The sequence below is a fragment of the Hylobates moloch genome, unplaced genomic scaffold (assembly GCF_009828535.3).
Source record: "Hylobates moloch isolate HMO894 unplaced genomic scaffold, HMol_V3 SCAFFOLD_15, whole genome shotgun sequence".
In the NCBI taxonomy this organism is placed as follows: domain Eukaryota; kingdom Metazoa; phylum Chordata; class Mammalia; order Primates; family Hylobatidae; genus Hylobates; species Hylobates moloch.
In genome coordinates, this window is record NW_026652290.1 from 41,008,586 (window position 1) to 41,026,698 (window position 18,113).

Consider the following 18,113-nt stretch of genomic DNA (forward strand, 5'->3'; position numbering starts at 1 on the left):
CTTTCAGAGGAGCCAGAGATCAAATGTGCATGTCTGTTACCTCTGAATACATCTTTAGCTCACATTATTGTCAAGTCTCAATGTGGTTGTACTTTATTTAGCCAGTACATCAGAGAATGAGCTAACTGAAGTTTAGTGTGTAAAGCTACAATATTGTTAAGATGGTGTCACATATTCTGCTTTACAAAACACTCACCAGATATTGTCACCAAGACATTCAAGCCCTCAAGTACGTCCATTTGTTGAAATCGTCTTCGGTTGATCAGAGGATAGACCTTCCCCTGGCCACTTCTGTCCAGCAGCATCAGGCCACTCTCTGTACCCACTAGCAAATTCACTCCTGTTTCAGGGACACAGAAAGGCCTCAATTTTATGCTGTGCTTGGCAAATTCCCAGGTTGTATAGAAAGGATAACATCATCTATTTGGAAAAAAGTGCAGCTTCCTTAATTCACCCAGAAGAAGAAATCCTTAAAATAGTCAAAGGTTAAACAGTTAAAGTAACCAAACCTGCAACACATCACCATGTAGCAATGATGCTGACATATTTAAACATAAGATAAGGGAAAGAACAAGAAACCCTCATCCCATCAATTTCCTTAATAATCCATTAGTTTCTAGTTCTTCCTCAGTTCCTCGAGAATGTTATATGCTGATTATTTCCTATCTTTACAGATTCTATGTCTAATTAGCCACATCACGCATTTGAACAAACCTTCATCTGATACCATGATCTCTTTGTCCTTCCTCATCTTTCACTGGCAAATCTCTGGAGTGGGCCATATACAGCCCTCAAATCCTTAACAGTTTATGATTCAGCTCCATCACTCACATTTAAGCTTTGCTTAAAGATCACTTTCCACCATCATCAAGAAACAACTGTAGTCAGTTCTCTTGTCCCTCCATTTCTTAGGACTATCAAAATATTGTGATTTGATATTTGACTCACCCTACTTCTCTAATCTGGTACTGTCACAGTCTCCACACTCTTCTGCTGTGATGTGACGCCTCCTTCCTTGTTTCCACACCTGCCCTCTGCTTCTTCAGTGGAGACATTTCCACTGCTGTCCATCTGGTAACACACACCCACCTGTGCGTGAGTGTGCCTCAGAACCAGTAACTCAATTCCACGCTGCTACTTTGCCTCCTGCTTTTCACCCACTGCAGATCTCTACTGAAACTAGCCTCGTGACTTGGCCATTTCTATCAACAGCTCCCAAGCTGCTCTGCAAAGCTGGCTAAAACTGGCCACTAGAGCCAGAGAAAACCTCTTCTCTGTCCCTCCTTTCCCTTTCCTCTGCTCTCACAATTGTTCAGGCTTTGGCAACCTTTTAAGTGATGGATAGAGACCTCAATTAAGGTTATTAAAGGAGCTTCTTTCCACTTTCTCATGATGTACATCCAATCAATCCTAATCTTGCTAAAATACTCAAGTCATGACTATCTTCAAAAACTACACATTCCATGTAGAAATTGTTCCAAAAGCCTTGGACTGGCATCTAAGACTGCCTGCTCCTTGGCCAAAGCACTTCTCCCTCTTGATCATTCATGTATTCATGTAAGGAAATGCTCGTTCCTTGATCTAGAACCTTCACTGTCAGAATCACCTTTGTAATATGTAGCACAGACGACCTTACATCCCTAGGGAATTGGGCACATATCTGTGTGTGCTGATTTCCTCAGTCATAAACTCACCAAGACAAGGAATAAAGTATTTGTGCAGAGGGAGTGAGGGGGAAGAATATCATGGCACATACATGTATGCCCACATCCACCCACACCCTATTTCCAGATAATTTGAAATAAATAATTGTGATGGCATTGAGAGAACAACCCTCCTAGAGCCCTCTCTCAGTTCGTGCCTGGTCCTTATCGAATTGAGCTGGGATTATCCCAACATTTGGAGGACAGTATCTACCCAAGCAATGCTTGTGGGGCTAGTGACTTAATGCTTAGAGATTAAAAAAAAAAAAAATGCTGTATAACTTAAAAAGATTATAAGAAAAATATTTAAATATGTAATATGTGATTCATTTTCATATAATTTTATTTTTGAGGCTGGCCATTCTGCCCTGACTATATTCTTGTCAAGGTGGAACTTATTTGAATATTATGCTTATGTTTTCCCTGCATATATCTAGGCAAGTTGATCTAAAACAGCTTAGAAATTATTGGTAGAAAAGACAGATATTTATTGATAGAACTGCTGCCAGACAGATACCATTTCAAAGGTTCTATTTTACACAATATTTTGATATTTTCCTGGTCAATCTTCAGTATCAAGTAGATTTTTTTAAACTCCTATGTCAAGAATCTGGTAATAACTACACAAAATATGGGCCTTGTGAAGAAATCCTATTATTTGTGTTTCTAAAACCTAACATATAAACATCAACCTCAAGATTTTACAGTGAGAAAGAATGAGGGAGTAACAAGATAAAGCTGAAGACCCTTTTCAAAACACAAAAGCTGCAGGTATTGTGGCACTTACACTCTATCTTCTACTTCTCCATGATATATTTCCAAGTTGTAAAATTGTACAGTTGTATAATTTTATAAAGTACTGAATGCTAATAGTCAAAAGAATACAGTCACTGTAAAGTACTTGGAAATTACGAGCATGAGAAATGAAAAACACTGGGTTGCATGCTGCAATAAGTTTTTATAAATATACTTCTCCAACATTTCCACTGCTAGATATGATTGAATTTTATAGTGAAAACAGTCAACCTCAGGGTTCAGGGATACAATGCACACTATTGAGTATAATGGGCTGATGGTTACACTAAAAACCTAGACTTCACCACTATACAATATATCCATGTAACAAAACTACTACAAAAATTTGTTTAATAAAAATAAAACGGAGATTAATCATTCCAATATTTCACAGTTAAAATGAGTGCAAGCATACACATGTGCCAAACCAGTCTGCTAATATACCACTCTGCATATGACAGGAGATGGGCATCATAGAAGTCTTCCATCCTGTCTATCCACAAACTATTCAATGCAGTACTTCTCTAAAAGACCAGCCACCGCTCAGAATAAAAATGGAAGTGTTGGAGTAATGGCTAGATACCTACCCCATAAGGCAGCACACAGAATCTCAGAGTTAAACCTCTTCTTGTATTTACGAATCTCCGGGGTGTCACTTTGTGGCCTAGTGTTGGTAGGATTCACATTGACCACTGAGCCTTTCCGGGTAGGATCTTGCCTTATGGCTTCCGGTCTCATCCCATCACAGGAAAATCCCACTGAAACACAATATATTTGAAATTATTTTCTGTACACACACACACACTATGCCTGCCTCCCTTCCCCAATATTCTTCAAGTAAATATTCATGTGGTATAACCAACACTTTGTCAAAGAGAAGAAATCTGTAAGCAATGTATATGGAAAAAGGAAATGGACTCTACATCTCATTGCAAATAAGGCAATACAACTGGGATGGGAAGTTTCTGTACCCGAGGTCTGTGCCTGCGAACAACCAGCTACACCTAAGCCACCCAAAAGAGCAACTCAAAGATAAAGTCCCATTTGTCAGTTGCTTTCTTGTTGCTACTGTACTTACCCACAGAAGTCACTGTTGTTCCACTAGATGGAGAAATCTGTAGTAATCTGGGGTCTATAAAAGGTGTAAAGGAGGAGGAAGATTTGTGTTTCTGGAGTGTGCTACTAGCGGACTGAGTCTGCAATGTAAATTTCAGTGTTATTAATACAACTGTCATTTTAAAAATGAACATTAAAAATACACATTTGAATTCACTTCTATATTGCACTATTTCCCATACTTTGCTCTATTTGTCTTGCATCATTCCCCCCAAAAAATGCTCTGTGGGGAGCTTCCACATGGCATAGCACCCCTCAGGGCAGCTTTACCTGGAACCACTGCAGGAGCCATATCTCTACCAGAGACATTGCTCACTTACAAAGCGGTGCTGCAAGTTACCAATGAAATCTATACTTCGTGTGCCTAGCTTTAAAAAAAATTAAGTAAATACTTATAATGAAACTCCTAAAGGAGGTCTGAAATGTCTTGATCTCAATTTACCAATTTCTGAATTTATTTTCCTACCCAAGAGTCCAAATAATCTATGCTGGAATATTGGCAATCGTTAACAATTGTAGTTATTTTAAATTGAGCCTCTTGCCAGAAAGCTACAGAAGCTTTGGCTACTGTTGTTTTAGGTGCATCACCATTAAACCCATACCAAATGAGGACTCATTAGTGAAAGGTGCAAATGACAAAAGAAGGCATATCTTTTTGATCTTTTAGGAGCACTAGTGTTTTGGTTAATAATGTAACTTAAGACAAAAAAACACAAAGAAAGTGAAACAAATTGTTAAGTGGAAATGTAATGACAATTAAAAACAAAACAAACAGAAAAATAAATTTGCCGGTTTAGTGAGTTAAGGGTTATAGTAAAATACTGCACAGTAGAGTGAAATGGAGCAAAGTTTAAAATATAAATATAAGGAAGAATGTGAGTGTAGGTGGGATATATATCTCAGGAGAAAAAAGGAACATGTCTGATCAAGTGCTTTTGTCCTGTACCATTGGACCCCCTCCATGGACACCTGAGAGTCACCATGTCCTAGAGCCCATGCCCTCCCCTAAGCTTCCCACCTGAACATCTGTCCCCTGGCAGCTTCCCTCCCTGTCCCATGAGTCAGTGGCCAGTCTAGCCGATGCCAAGCCTGTCTAGGAAGCAGTTGACTTGCCCCTGCTCCTCAGGAGGAGAGGATTTTTCTGATTCTTTCTAACCTCCCTCAACTGGTAGATAAAGGCACTCAAACCAAATCTTCTGTGGAATCAAATGACTTGTTTAATTCAATACGGGTGCTCAAGTGGGCTATGTCACTACACCTGGAGTATAACTCCCTTCAAAGAGCAAAGAATCACCCAGACTGAGCTAACACCCAGACCGAGCACCCACAACCAAGCCTTCAAAGGAGCACACAAGATTTCCCACACAAAATTTTAAATTAAAAACAAGCTCAAACCTTTGTCCTTCTTGCTTAACATCCTAATTTTTTCTAGGTTTCCCAAAAATAATTTGGCTTCTAAACCTCTGAGTGACTGTAAATTTCGAAGAACGAAATCCTTAAGAGGGTTGGTGAAAACAAGTAAGAGTAATCAACCAACAACCCACCCCCCAAACAAGAAAGAAAAAAAAATCAGCTCTGTTTGAAAGAGATTCCTGTACAGGATAACAAGTTTTTCCACATAAGGCCAAGCCTGCTGAACCGAATCTTCCTATATTTATTGGATAAAAAGAATGAAAAATGCAGATTCCACAAATGACTAAGAATTTCATGCCAAATACATAATATGGGTCTGAGGACACAGCAATCATTTTATTTAGATTTTTTAAAAATAAACTAGATAAAGCCATGCAACTATACTTATCTAGAGAACAGTAAACAGTGAACTGGCAAGTTTGGGGGAGCTGATCTAGGGTTAAGGGGTTTATATGCAGATCTGAAATATGTTACTTGGGGTTGGGGAGAAGGGTAGGTGACAGAGAAAGCAGGGTGGGAAGGGAAGGGGTAAGGTTGTTGGAAAGATCTCCTTTGCAAACTAACTCCTAGGCAGTGCTGGTCTAACCCCAGGAAAGCAGCCAGCTGTGGTGCGAGACATACCTCATTAGCAGTGAGCTTGTCCTGGGGTGTCTGTGGGGACATGGTGGGTGTCGGCTGGCTGGAGGATGGGGAGGAGGAGGTGGAGGAAGTGGAGGAGGAATGGCTTTGCTGTAAGAGATCTGGCAAGAGGTGAATGCGACCGGCAAAGCCATTGCTCTCATGATGGCTGGCACGCTTTTGGTCAACTGTACTCTGTAGAAAAAACAGGCACACTTGTCTCGCTCAAGCGCTGCTGAAATTGCCTATGGCCCTATTGATAACTGCTTTGTTTAAGGTGCTGTGTGACTTATAAACTCTGCTAAATTACCAAGGAAAAACCAAAGAAATTAGCCTGAACTGCTCACACTTCTTCACCAAATGCCTAACTTGAGCCAACAGAATTCAAAGTACCTAATCTGGTGGCTGCACGACTCGAGCAGTGAGTGTTTAATCTGGTTTATCTGTTGCGCTAGCTTCTGTTACCAAAACCAGTACCCTTTTTATTCTTTTTAAATCTTACTTTGTAAAGCTCCAGAAAGTACCTGTGGATTCTCTGAATCCTGGTCTTTTCCATGTTCTTCCTACTTTCCATCCGAATGCATTGCCATAGCATGAAACACACTTAGGGCAAAGTCCAAAATACTAAATAGGTGCCCTGTTCTATTTAAATGAGAAGCGTATCACTTTAATTAAGTCTAAGCTAAGAAATGAACAGACAGTTATAAAGCTTAGTGATCCAAACTGAGCATATCTGGGTGGCATACATTTAATTATTCAACAAGTGAGAAAACTAACATTTTGGAACATAGAAGAGAAACCTCCCGAATCCTTCTGCTCTCCGAGTCTCTGGGCCTGTAATGAGGCTCGTCCTGCCTGCCTCACCCGCTCCCGCTGCGGCACTGCAGACACTCAGAGCCCAGTGTGCTCTGCAGAGCCATGGTGGCTGCTCTGCTAGACTCCAGACCTGCTTCCTTACTCTGCGAGCCTGTTTAAGGACTCCCTGTGGCTTCTCTCCCACTCAGACATAGACTGTGAGACTCAGCGTGGTGCTTGAATGAGGGCTGCCGCAGACATGCAGAGGAGCAGCGATGTGGGGTGGAGACTACTCGCTACCTTCTGGGCATGCAGTACACACCTGCCTCCCTAGCCCCCGACACTCGACACTTGACCCTCTGGGACTTGTTAACATGAAAACAGATGATGATGGAGAAACAGCATGAGTGAGTGAATGAGCAAGTGGGTTAATGACCACAGGAGAAGCTCAGCCTCTGACGACAGAGAAGACACTGGTACCTGGCGGACGATTAGAGTGCCCTCCTTGGATGGGGTCATGGCCGGCTCACTTTCTACATCATCATGGACAATCATGGTTTTCACAGATTCCGTTTCACCATTGCTCAAATTCAGAGATGACCTATGGAGACAAAATCCAGAAGTGAAAGGCCTTAATCTCTGGAGTCAAGGAGATCCTGTTTAGGCTTTTCGCCTTCTCAAAATCAAAACATGAGATGAGGCTACCGATATAAAGCCTCCTCCAAAAAAGCAACTGCTTAGCTTTCTCCCTTTAACAAAGAATTTCCTTCCAGTGCCGTTTGTTTCTGAGCAAAAACTTAGAATGAATAATTATGGTTAATTAAAGTAGTTATACCAAACTGAAATTTCCCCTGGATCATATATCCTCAAATCAAAAGGAAAAAATAAAGTACACGCTGGGGTGCTGGGGGAAGCACTGACACATGCACACACCAACGAAGAGAAGGGGAAACACAAGGCGGCCTGCTGCTGAATCCACGAGAACTACATAGTAAGTGCTCATGGGGTCACAGAATAGTCTAGGAACAACTAGGTCCCAGTGGAAAGCAGGCTCTGAGAGAATACTCTCATCCGCTCTAAAAGAGACCGGGGACTGACGCTGCTCTGGTGTCCTCTGGTCCTGAGGTGGACTCGTCAGCCCCTTCCTGCTCCACATCGTCCTCCTCCTCATCTGTCGTCCCCGACTCCTCACTGGATGAGGAGTAGTCCGTTACTTTGTGAGGTGGCCGTACATCTTCCACGGCTCGAAGCTCTTTGGCCAGTGCAGTCAGATCCTAAAGCAAAGGACAGAAAAGAGAGAGTAAGGCAAGGGGGGCAGGGACAGGAGAAGATGAGAAGTTCTTTAACCATAAATTGCCACAATGTCAGTTTTGTAAGACTTTCATAGTTACCCAGTTTCATAAGAGTGAGCTCCTATGGCTTTTGATAGAAAAGACCAAAGAAAGTCAAGAGAAAGATAAAAAAAAAATAGAAGACACCAAAAAAAGGTGAAAGATGTCATATACAGTCCAAATTCCATGACAATAAAAAAAAAGATCTGCTTATGATAAGCTGATAGTATTATTGTTTTTTAATATGAGGTAAAATTCTAGATCAACAAATGTATATACACAGACTCTTGGGCTTTGCTGTAAGGACATCTCCCTATATGACAAAGTCTTCTTTAGACTTATATAAAAGGTTTTGAGGGATACATTTTTATTTTACTTCAACTTTTATTATTAAAAACTTCAAAGCTCTAAGGTTTAATATTTAATAAATGTTTTTATTTACTAGTTATAGGATATTTATGAAATTTTACTAATAAATATTAATATTTTACTAAAATCAACATTTTAGGTTTAATATTTTATTAATAAAAGTTGTAAAAACATAACTTCCCTCCCAAAGCTCTTTAAATCAGGCCTATTTAACTAGAGGCTTGCTTTCTGGACTGCCCCCTTTAAAGAAGACTTTGTCATATAGGCATGTGTCTTTACACCAAAGCTCAAGGATCTGTGTATATACATTTGTTGATCTAGAATTTTACCTCATATTGAAGAACAAAAAAAATCAAAAAACTTCAAACCTACATTAAAATGAAAGAGGAGTGAAGTGAGCACTAGGATGCCATTTACATCTCACTTCACCGACTGTTCACAACCGGCCACATTCACGGACAAGTCCGTGACACATGAAGAGACAGTGCGACCCTGAGTGCTCGGGGCAGGAGGCTGTGGGCATCCCTATCGCCCTCCTTCAAGCCTTACCCACATCACCCTGATCACCCTGTAACACCACCTATGAAAGGGAACATCCGAAAGAAATCAATAGTGGAATTTGTTCAAAAGGCTTCGTTTCCCTTTACTCTTCCACATTGAGATACTCTAAGACTCAATCAATCCACCAAATATAACTTTCAAGAGTGATTACTATTTATACTCCACATTTTCATATAAAACTCCAAATTCATCTTTTTTGGGGAATTTTATGTAAAAGTAATCACTTTTTTAAAAGGCAGTCTATGTAGCTCTTTTTGTCTTTTATTTCTAGCAGTTCCAACTTGGTTTTCTATTTTTTTCATAGTTGAGAATGTTTCTTTTCTTTGAACTTGAGCCTCTGAAATAACAGTGATGGGCTCTGAGTCTTGCTATTAGTACTTCGTGGTTATAGCTGAAGCTTTTTAAACAGTTACTCAAAAAAGCTACATTTAATAACAATACATACAGCAAATGTTATGTTAAGAAAACTGGAGTAAAGTTTAAGGTTTTTAAATTCTAGAAAAGAACAAGAAGTCAAGTTGAGGAAGAAGCAGCAGCGCAGCTCGAATACAAGCTGAGCTGACAGGCGGTCAGAGTGCTGCTCTGAAGCGGAACTTTTCAGAGATGGCGCTTACCACTTCGCCCTTCAGTACAGCGCAGTTTCATGGAGTCCGAGAAGCCATCGTTGATGAGGAATGCACAGTACAAGGAAGTGCGGGAGACAGAAGGGGAGAGGGAGAAGTACAGAAATCAGTTCAAGCAGGAAATGAAAATTCTGACAGGCTTAAAATTCCACAAAGTGTGCACAAATACATGGTCAGGTAACATCAGAGGGATTAAAAGAGAAGGGGGAGAAGCAGTCACAACTATTACCCCAGGTACCAAAAAGCAGAAGGTAGGCAACCAGTGAGTTTAAGAAGGTGATTTTTAAAAACTTACTTTAAAAGCCAGTATTGTAAATGCTGAACTCACGAAGAACAAGGTTAATGCCAAGAAAGAGATAAAAAGGCTTTTCTTTCTTTTGTATTTTTTTTTAAAGGATCAGTTTCCTTAGAAGGAAATTTCATTAAATAAGAACTATACTTTGTTCTGCATTATTTTGTAAGGCTGACTGTACACCAAGTGTATGGCTGGAACAACAGAAAAAAGGTTTCACTCACTTGAGACTTTATGCAGGGAAAGCAGATGATACCAATGGAAGGGAACAATTATGTCTGGGGTTTAGGTCATTCCTTATAATTCCTCAAATCTGTGAGGGGCCCTCACAGAAAAGACTGCAGTACTCTCAACCACATATTTTTAATAGAAAGATCTCATTCAAGTCTGAAATAAATAAAACTGATCCTGCACAATCCTTACAGCAGGCTTGAGGGGTCTGAAAACTTCCTTTTTATCTTCAGGTTTTTTCACTGCATTTTCCAGGCGCTGAGAGGGAGAGCCTTCAGACTTGGATGATGCTGTTGGGTTCAAAAGGGACGAGATGGACGGACACATATCAACATATGGATGTGTATTATGAAGCTGCCCTGCCCACCCTGCCCACTCCTGTCTGCCCACTCATGGTAGGCTCTCCACATGCAGGTCTGAATTACAGAGCAGAGGGGGCCCAAGGAGGGCTCCAGCAGCCTTCCTGACTCTTTACTTAAACCCTCCATCATCACACTCACTTTGACACGTTTCACAATATATACCTTGTCATGGTATGTCAATAATACAGTAGATGGAATATTCACTAATCTATTATGAGTACATTAAAATAACCAATATTGATGACAGTATAGGCTCTGGAGCCCAGACCGAAAGAAATGGGTTCAAATCCTAGCTCACACATTAGCCAATTACCTTGGTTAGTTAGTTAATCCCACTAAATTATAAAGCACTCACAGTGCTAGGTATATATAAAGCTCTCAAAATTTAGCTCCTTTATGATTAAAATCAGGATGACTATTATTGTCACTAGCAACCTATGCTAAAACATTGTTTTGTGACGTGCGGCTACATGCAAACCACAGATTAAGACAAACTTCCAATATATGGATCACAGCTCAAAACATTAGCAGGGAAAAAGGAAAGGAAAGGCAGCTTACATCTCACTCTGAAGCGTTCCCCAGAGCCACTCTGAGACCCAGGGTGAGACCCAGGCTGGGATCCTGAGTTGCTGGACCCTGAGGAGCTGCCACTGCCAGGTCTGGGCACCAGCTTCTCCACTCTCTCCCACAGAAGCCTGGGCTCAATACTGCTGTTAGAAAAGAAGAAGAGAGAACAGCTAACGTATCACCTCTAGATGCAGCACCAAATTATAAACATGTGCATGGTGTGCCCATCCAACGTCATTAAAGTGTAGGGAGACGAAAAACAGTCTATAAACAGCATTCAACATTAAATTCACCAAAAGATATAATGACATCGTTCATGGATTTTTATCTATTTTTAGTTTGTATGCTAAGTGATATCCTACCATTAGTAGATCTAAAATCATCAGGTGTGAGATACAATGCTACTGTTCAGTGTAGAAACAGCACCACTTCTGTCACAGCTACAAGTCAGTTAGGAAAACACTCCGTATTTGTATAATTATACACAAAACTATATTCTGTTTCTAGGCTGCTGCTCTCACCTGCCTGTCACTGTTCTCAAAAACTGACACGTACAAAGAATAGTCCTTTGTATGGGCTGTTGGAAATGGTACAGAAAGCATGAGCTGGGATGGATTTCCCGCCATGGATGGACCCAAAGCACACAGGTGCTAGGTAAAAATTAATGACACAGACTTGGTCAGGGAAGAACACCATAGTCTTCCTGCCATTAGCAGTGCTGAGGATTCTGTGCAGCTTTTGGGCTATCATCTATCTGACACTTCAAGTCAGACCAAGGTTCCACGCGCACAAGGCTAACTTTAGAGGTTCAGTGATGATCAAGATATAAAACATTCAACATAATCATCTTTTCTTCCCTATGATAGTGCTGGTCAATGAAGCTTTCTGTTATGATGAAAATGTTCTATATTTGAGCTGGATAATATCATAGCCACTAGCTACATGTGGCTGTAGAGCTCATGAATATACCCAGTGCACTAAGGAATGAAGTTTCCACTATATTTCAACTAAATTTAAACTTTAATTTAAATATAAGGAAGCTTCTGTAGCTAATTGTACTGGACACAGCAGCTCTAGAACCTAAAAAGGATACTATTTGGTGAATTCACTTGTTTACTGCAGACTGTGAAGTCAACCAGTGACTTCTTTAGTAACCTGTTTGTGATTTCTGTTTTGTGCCACAGGCCTTACAACGTCCCTTAGATGAAAAGCTCTCCCTGATCACAGTTCTCTCAGAACCTCTTCCCCTTCCTTGCTGCTCCCTCCATTTACTCTTACAGAGAAAAGTAGTTTAAATTTCAGAGTTACTATAATACACATCCAGATTCAAACCCATTTTTTACTACACATCAACTTGATGCCATCCACGTTGACAGATTTTATGGCAGCTTTTCCTTTTATAACTGATAATCTCTTTGCCCCAGAACGTCTGTGTTTAAGAGCATTTTTATGAAACAGACAATGTAAGGCTGTGGTAGACTGCACAGGAGGCCTGTTCTCAGAGCTCACTTGTCTTTTACCTGGTGGAGTTTCTCTGTCCTGCCTGGCTATTCTGCTGCCCACTGCCCTGCAGTGGGGAATCTCGACGGGACAGAACAGGAGAGCGAGATGTTGTTCTCACAGGAACCTTTAAGTAGAAAATATAGCAATTAAATTATTGAAAACATGAGAAGGAAAAAAAATAATTCCCTACCAAAATATATTTTTAAAGCAGTCCTAATATTTAAAAGCGGTCCTTCCTATCACCTCCACTCCCCACACCCCAACTCCTTCCCCGGTCCTACACTGATAAAATCGGAGAGAAAATTTAGTCACAAGCATCCAAGAAGCCAGTACAAACAGCCTTTCTATGCTCCTGTAACATTTAAATGATGTTTGGACTGAAGCTTGGTAGCAGGGACATACAAAGCATTTGCTGAGATAATGTGAGAATCAGGAAAACAAGCTCAAAGAAACCAAACAATGGTCTATAAATGGATCAGCAGGAAGCAAAGACTGGCAGGAAGCAAGAAAATATTCAGAGAAAGCAAATTCCAAATGAGGAAAAATAAATTGACATGGGCTCTTTTGTTTAATTTCACTATTACGTAAACACGAAAACAAAACAAAATCCCCTACATTTAAAAAGAAAATTTTTCTTATAAGACTTTTTCTAAAAATTTTGACATTAATATTGCAAAACTGCATAGCTTCTGTATAAACATATAGAAAAACTGCTAAAATAGATCATGAATTTGTTCAAGAAGGCTATTCTTTGTAGACTTACTCTTACATCATTTTGCTACTTTATTTAGGGTTAACAAAAATAAAACACTAACTGGCCACTGGCTAAATAAAATTGCCTAACTATGGAACTTTATCCTCACCATTAAAAAGTCCCTTTGAAATTTCAATGCCCCTTTAAATTTGGTAAAGTTGCATACCCATAATTAAAATATATAATCTTTAAAAAAAAAAATAACAAAAAGGAAAAAAGCAGCACATATCTGTCTTTCTGCTCCTTACCCTTGGAGGCACCTCGTCACTGTCTGATCTAGACCAAGCCTTTTGGGTAGGGTCAGGCGCCTCTGACTTAGAGTCAGAGCTCTGACTGAGCACCTCACTGCGGGAAGGTGGACATGGGTCCTGAGAACGAAGATGGTGGTGTGCAAATTTGGGAGGAGAAGGGTCACTGAAGGAATGGGATCGCGAGACAGGGGAAACATTGTTCTTGAGAGATGCCAGGTGGGACCACTGTACCTTACAAGAAAACAAAACACAAAACATTCAATGCGTTCTGCATAAAACTGGCTTTTCTGGTCAATACCAAATCCAAAGCAGGAACTGGCAGAGGCGGAATACACATCGGGGTGGTACAGTGTTAGGTCAGCCACGCAGTGAAACAGTTACACTTCAAAGTGAAGAAGTGGTCTGGGAACACAGTATGTAGAAAAGAACAAATGTACATTTACAAGGAAAACTCTTTTTAATATCCAGACAAACATTACAGATAGCAGTTAATGTGAAGATTTTTTTTTTTTTTTTCCCCACAAAGAGGCTCTCAGAGCCCAAAGGGGGTACGATGTGTTGCATGCACATCCATGTCAAAGCAGAGACTGGAAAGGCAGAGAGAGGCAGAAAAATCATAAGATAAAGCGCACTGCCAAATGTGCAAACCTACCTAGCCATCCTCACATTACCTGCAGTGTCAGATTTTACACCAGACCGAGTAACAAAATGGCATGTTCAACGAGCAAAGACAAACTCCACGTTTTGAGACTATAATATCTCAAGAACAGCTAATTTTTCAAATATACCAACAATTTTTCTTATTTTTCCCAAGTCTACAAACACCCATAACCCAGATGTCTCCATATACTTTCATATTAGTGATGAAAATAAAGAATTGTGATTTCTTTAAAAATATTCAGTACCATAGATTCCCTGAATTGACTATTGTTGGGGTATTCCTTCCACCTGGGAAATTACAAAAATATGACAATTACTTGTCAACTGAGTTTATCTGGTTGCTTCTAAATTGGGAAAATGATCTCTGAAAACATCCATAAAATATTTTCATTAAATTATGTTTTACTGTTCCAAAATGATTGTTCAATATGGCAATTAAAAAAATGATAGCTACATATCTATTACATCAATGTACTTGACAAAAACTGAAAATACTGAATCAATTTGTTCAACCTTTCCAAATACAAGATGTGAAATTAGTTCTGGTGTATGATTTCTACAATATACAGGTGAGATTTGTATAATACCAGATATTGGTATAATCCTAGACTTCTAAAATGTTTAAGATTTTCAGAGGTAAAGCATGTAATTCAAAGTATTACCTGAAATTATAATCAAAAATGAGTTTTAAAATAGAGTCCTACACGAGAAAAGTTTCCCCCAAAAAATGAACAGGAAGAGGAAATGGGAGACTCGTTCTAGTTACTACACAAATTCATAACAAATGCAAAAATTAGGTAATTAAGAAACTCCTATTTTCTAAACTATTAGTGGCCAAATAAGATTCTCCATTTATGCCAAGTTTAACTTGCAGTGTGAAAACTTTTAATCTTCAGGCAGTGCAAAGTTGCTGAAGAACACGAGTCCTCAGACCTATTCTAGTAGTCTCTCTTCTCTTCCTTTTTTAATTGTGTCCACTTACCCTCTCCTGCTTTCCTCTTTCCTTTCTATCCTCTCCTCTCTGGAGCTACCCATCTGCTAGCTCTCCTGGGACTCAAGAAACTGCTGGTCCCATGGAAATACCCACTCACCCTCACACAGCCCTGGCCTCAGTCCTAGCTGTTCTTTTTATTTTTTAAGATGGAGTCTCACTCTGTCACTCAGGCTGGCATGCAGTAGCACTATCTCAGCTCACTGCAAGCTGCAACCTCCACTCCTGGGTTCAAGCTCTTCTCCTGCCTCAGCCTCCTGAGTAGCTGGGATTACAGGTGCCTGCCACCATGCCCGGCTGATTTTTGTATTTTTAGCAGAGATGGGGTTTCGCCATGTTGGCCAGTCTGGTCTCGAACTCCTGACCTCAGGTGATCTGCCTGCCTTGGCCTCCCAAAGTGCTGGGATTTCAGGCGTGTGCCACTGTGCCCCAGGCCTTTTTTTTTTTTTTTCCAACTCCTCCATGCTGCAGATCCCACAGTTTCCTGCCACAAGAACATAAACTTTTGTCCCCCACACATGCAAACCAGTGAAAAGTAAACTCGAGCTTAAGAACTTGTTCCTAATATTCTGGATAAAAGTCAGTAATTTTCAGCAAGAGATTAGGAATCGGCATTTTAAGGATCTCTAAGATCTTTAGCCGTGATTTTCGTTGCCTGCTCTCCTCTATGGACAGCACTGTGGGTTCTGCTCCAGCCACAGAGCATCAGCCCAACAGTTCCCCTCACCTAGCCAAGGCTAGAATGCTGCAGCAGACCCAAGGAGAGGTCACAGCCTTTTCCCTGGCCTATTTCAGAGAAATACACACCTAACCCACTAGATCTAAACTTTTTTGGATCTTGAACCCTGTGAGAATCTGATAAAAGGTCATTCCCCCTACCCCCACAAAAAAATACACATTTGAACAAAGACATTTTGCATGCAATTTCAGGGGCATCATCTCAGGCCCATTCATAGGACTGGCCAAGAGCCAGGGATCACACGGTAAAGCACTTACTTTTAGAATACTTCAAAGAAAATTTCTGGCTCTCCCTCTATGTATTTATAATCCCAGTTCTCTAAAAACTAAACTAAAAGATCTTTGTATTAGAAAAAGGAGGCACTTAACACCTGGGTTAGGGAGGGCAAAAAGTTAGAAGAAATCACTCTAGATACTCTTAATGAGTACACAGAAATCTCAAAAAAAAGAAAAAGAAAGAAAAAGATATTTCCCTATCAACTGAGTCTATGCCTTCTTTTAGCCTAAACTCACTCCTGTTAATCTCTCCTCTTTTTCAATGTGGTGACAAACTAAACTGTAATATTGCAGCAGGCCTGTGGCTCAGCGAGCCGTTGCATGAGTCTCCTCAACCACAGCAAAGCTGGCTGTCGCTACCTGTGGCTCCGCTGGTCTCTGCAGGGCAGGATGCACAGACTCGGAGTTGCCATTGGAAAAAGACTCTGATCGGGAAGGCACTGGTGGCTCCGATACTCTGCCTGTCTGCTTAGACTGGGCTTCAGGGGAGCTGTGGTTAGTTTTCCTAAATCTATCTTCCACCTGCATCAGAGAATTAGAAGACATAACTCAGTGTTAGTAGGGGAAAAGCAGAAATATCAAAGAAAGTCTAAGTGGAAGAAATCTAAAGGTAAGTTTTCTGTTTTCTTCTGCTACAAGAAAACAGAGGGGCAGCTGGAAAAAAGAAGGTAGATAAAGCAGTGCTAGGATTAGATTCAGGAAAAAGAAAATACTTATGAAGATAAAAATTAGCAAGGCCGTCTCTAAGCTCTCCTCCTTGTTCAGAATTCTAAGACTGTATATGATGATAAAGTAGAAAAAAACTAATCTGTCACAAGCAACTAAACCAACAGAATAAAAAACTATCATCAGAAATCCAGAATGCATTTCACTCCACCAAAAATAAAAGCATTCCAGAACAAACAGAACACTTGTTTCTAGAATCCACTGCCTGCGAGGGCAGACACAGTAGAAGGCTGCCACCACCTGTGCGTCGGGATTCACTACCTCTGGAGGCACACCTGTCGCCCATCTTGCACCCCCGAGCAGTCCCTGCCGCAGCCTACTCTGAGGCTCTGGCTAGCCCTAACGCACACCCATCTAGCAGTGCATCTTGACATCTGCAAAGTCAGAGCCACAGGCACACTTTAGCTTTATACTAGCTTGGGAGAACAGTTCATCAGACCACTCTCTCTCATCCACATTTTTAAGAGTGACTGTGTCATGTAATCTTCTTTTTGTTCAGTTCAGTTTCAAGTTCTTCTGGGATATGTTAACTGAGGCACTCTGGTCCTTTACGGAAAAAGCACCGACTGGATATGAAACCTTGGGCAAGGCCCTCCACTCCTCTGAAACTCAATTTCCTAGTTAGAAAACGAAGAAACCAGATAATTAGCTAACCTCTATGGCCCGTTCTAGAACTCATATGACACAGTTCTGAAGAGTTGCTGTATGACTTTCCAGGGCAATGTCTAAGTGACAAAGGAAAGAGGATACCTCTCGTGCTCGGTCGGCAGGCTCGTAGTGGGCTTTGGGCTCGGGAGCATGGAAGCTTGGCTTGCCCCTTTCCTGCTGCGGTGGTGGCGGCTGCTGCGAGTGCTGCGGGTGCGGCCTCCTATGGTCATGCTGTAGAGACAGGAGATATGCTTGTTCTTGTTGCAACTGCCTCTGGAGCCTCTCTGCCTGCCGGTGCTCCTCCATCTCCCGCCATCGGCACTCCTTGGAGAGGGAGAGGATAACACTAAATCTATGGGACACTGGAGAGCTCGCCTCTTCTCTGGATTTGTTTGGCTTTTAAAAAAAGTGACCATACATTTTCCCTCTGTGTTGTGTAAGAAAGCAAAATGGCTGGGATTTTAAATTGCACATTACCTGTGGAAAAATCTCACAGCTGTTGCTAACCATAATTATTGTTGGACAGAGTAAGAGATAATTCGATTAAATGTGAGTTTTAATGGTATAGATACTAGGTAAAAATCCTGTGGCATGTGCTTTCAACCTACTGCCCGCAGCATTCTAGTGTGTTCACTGAGTGCCAAGTTCTGTTCAAAACCTTGTTTATCTACCAAACAAGAACAATTAACTTATTAAAGAGAAAATAAATAAATAAATAAAGACCATGTTGCAATGTGCTAGCAATAGGACCATAAAATGGGCATCACACTATTTCAGCCTGGCTGCCCAC

At 40.8% G+C, this 18,113-nt stretch overlaps 1 protein-coding gene across 50 annotated transcripts in view; it reads right to left on the reverse strand.

The window, feature by feature from the left end:
• Positions 1 to 18,113, reverse strand: part of MAP4K4 (mitogen-activated protein kinase kinase kinase kinase 4) — a 162,592-nt gene that overhangs the window by 17,433 nt on the left and 127,046 nt on the right. For 3 of the 50 annotated variants that reach the window (XM_058428176.1, XM_058428168.1, XM_058428166.1), the window contains 11 exons: positions 17,426 to 17,647; positions 13,282 to 13,515; positions 12,297 to 12,403; positions 10,768 to 10,919; positions 10,031 to 10,137; positions 7,539 to 7,714; positions 6,921 to 7,041; positions 5,649 to 5,840; positions 3,577 to 3,694; positions 3,086 to 3,256; positions 197 to 340 (listed from right to left, as the gene is read on the reverse strand). In XM_058428176.1, coding sequence (XP_058284159.1) covers positions 197 to 340; positions 3,086 to 3,256; positions 3,577 to 3,694; positions 5,649 to 5,840; positions 6,921 to 7,041; positions 7,539 to 7,714; positions 10,031 to 10,137; positions 10,768 to 10,919; positions 12,297 to 12,403; positions 13,282 to 13,515; positions 17,426 to 17,647 — 1,744 coding nt within the window. Of the gene's footprint in view, positions 1 to 196; positions 341 to 3,085; positions 3,257 to 3,576; positions 3,695 to 5,648; positions 5,841 to 6,920; positions 7,042 to 7,538; positions 7,715 to 10,030; positions 10,138 to 10,767; positions 10,920 to 12,296; positions 12,404 to 13,281; positions 13,516 to 16,309; positions 16,472 to 17,425; positions 17,648 to 18,113 lie in introns of all 50 variants that reach the window. The other 47 variants (XM_058428192.1, XM_058428161.1, XM_058428162.1 and 44 more) reach the window with 41 other exon arrangements.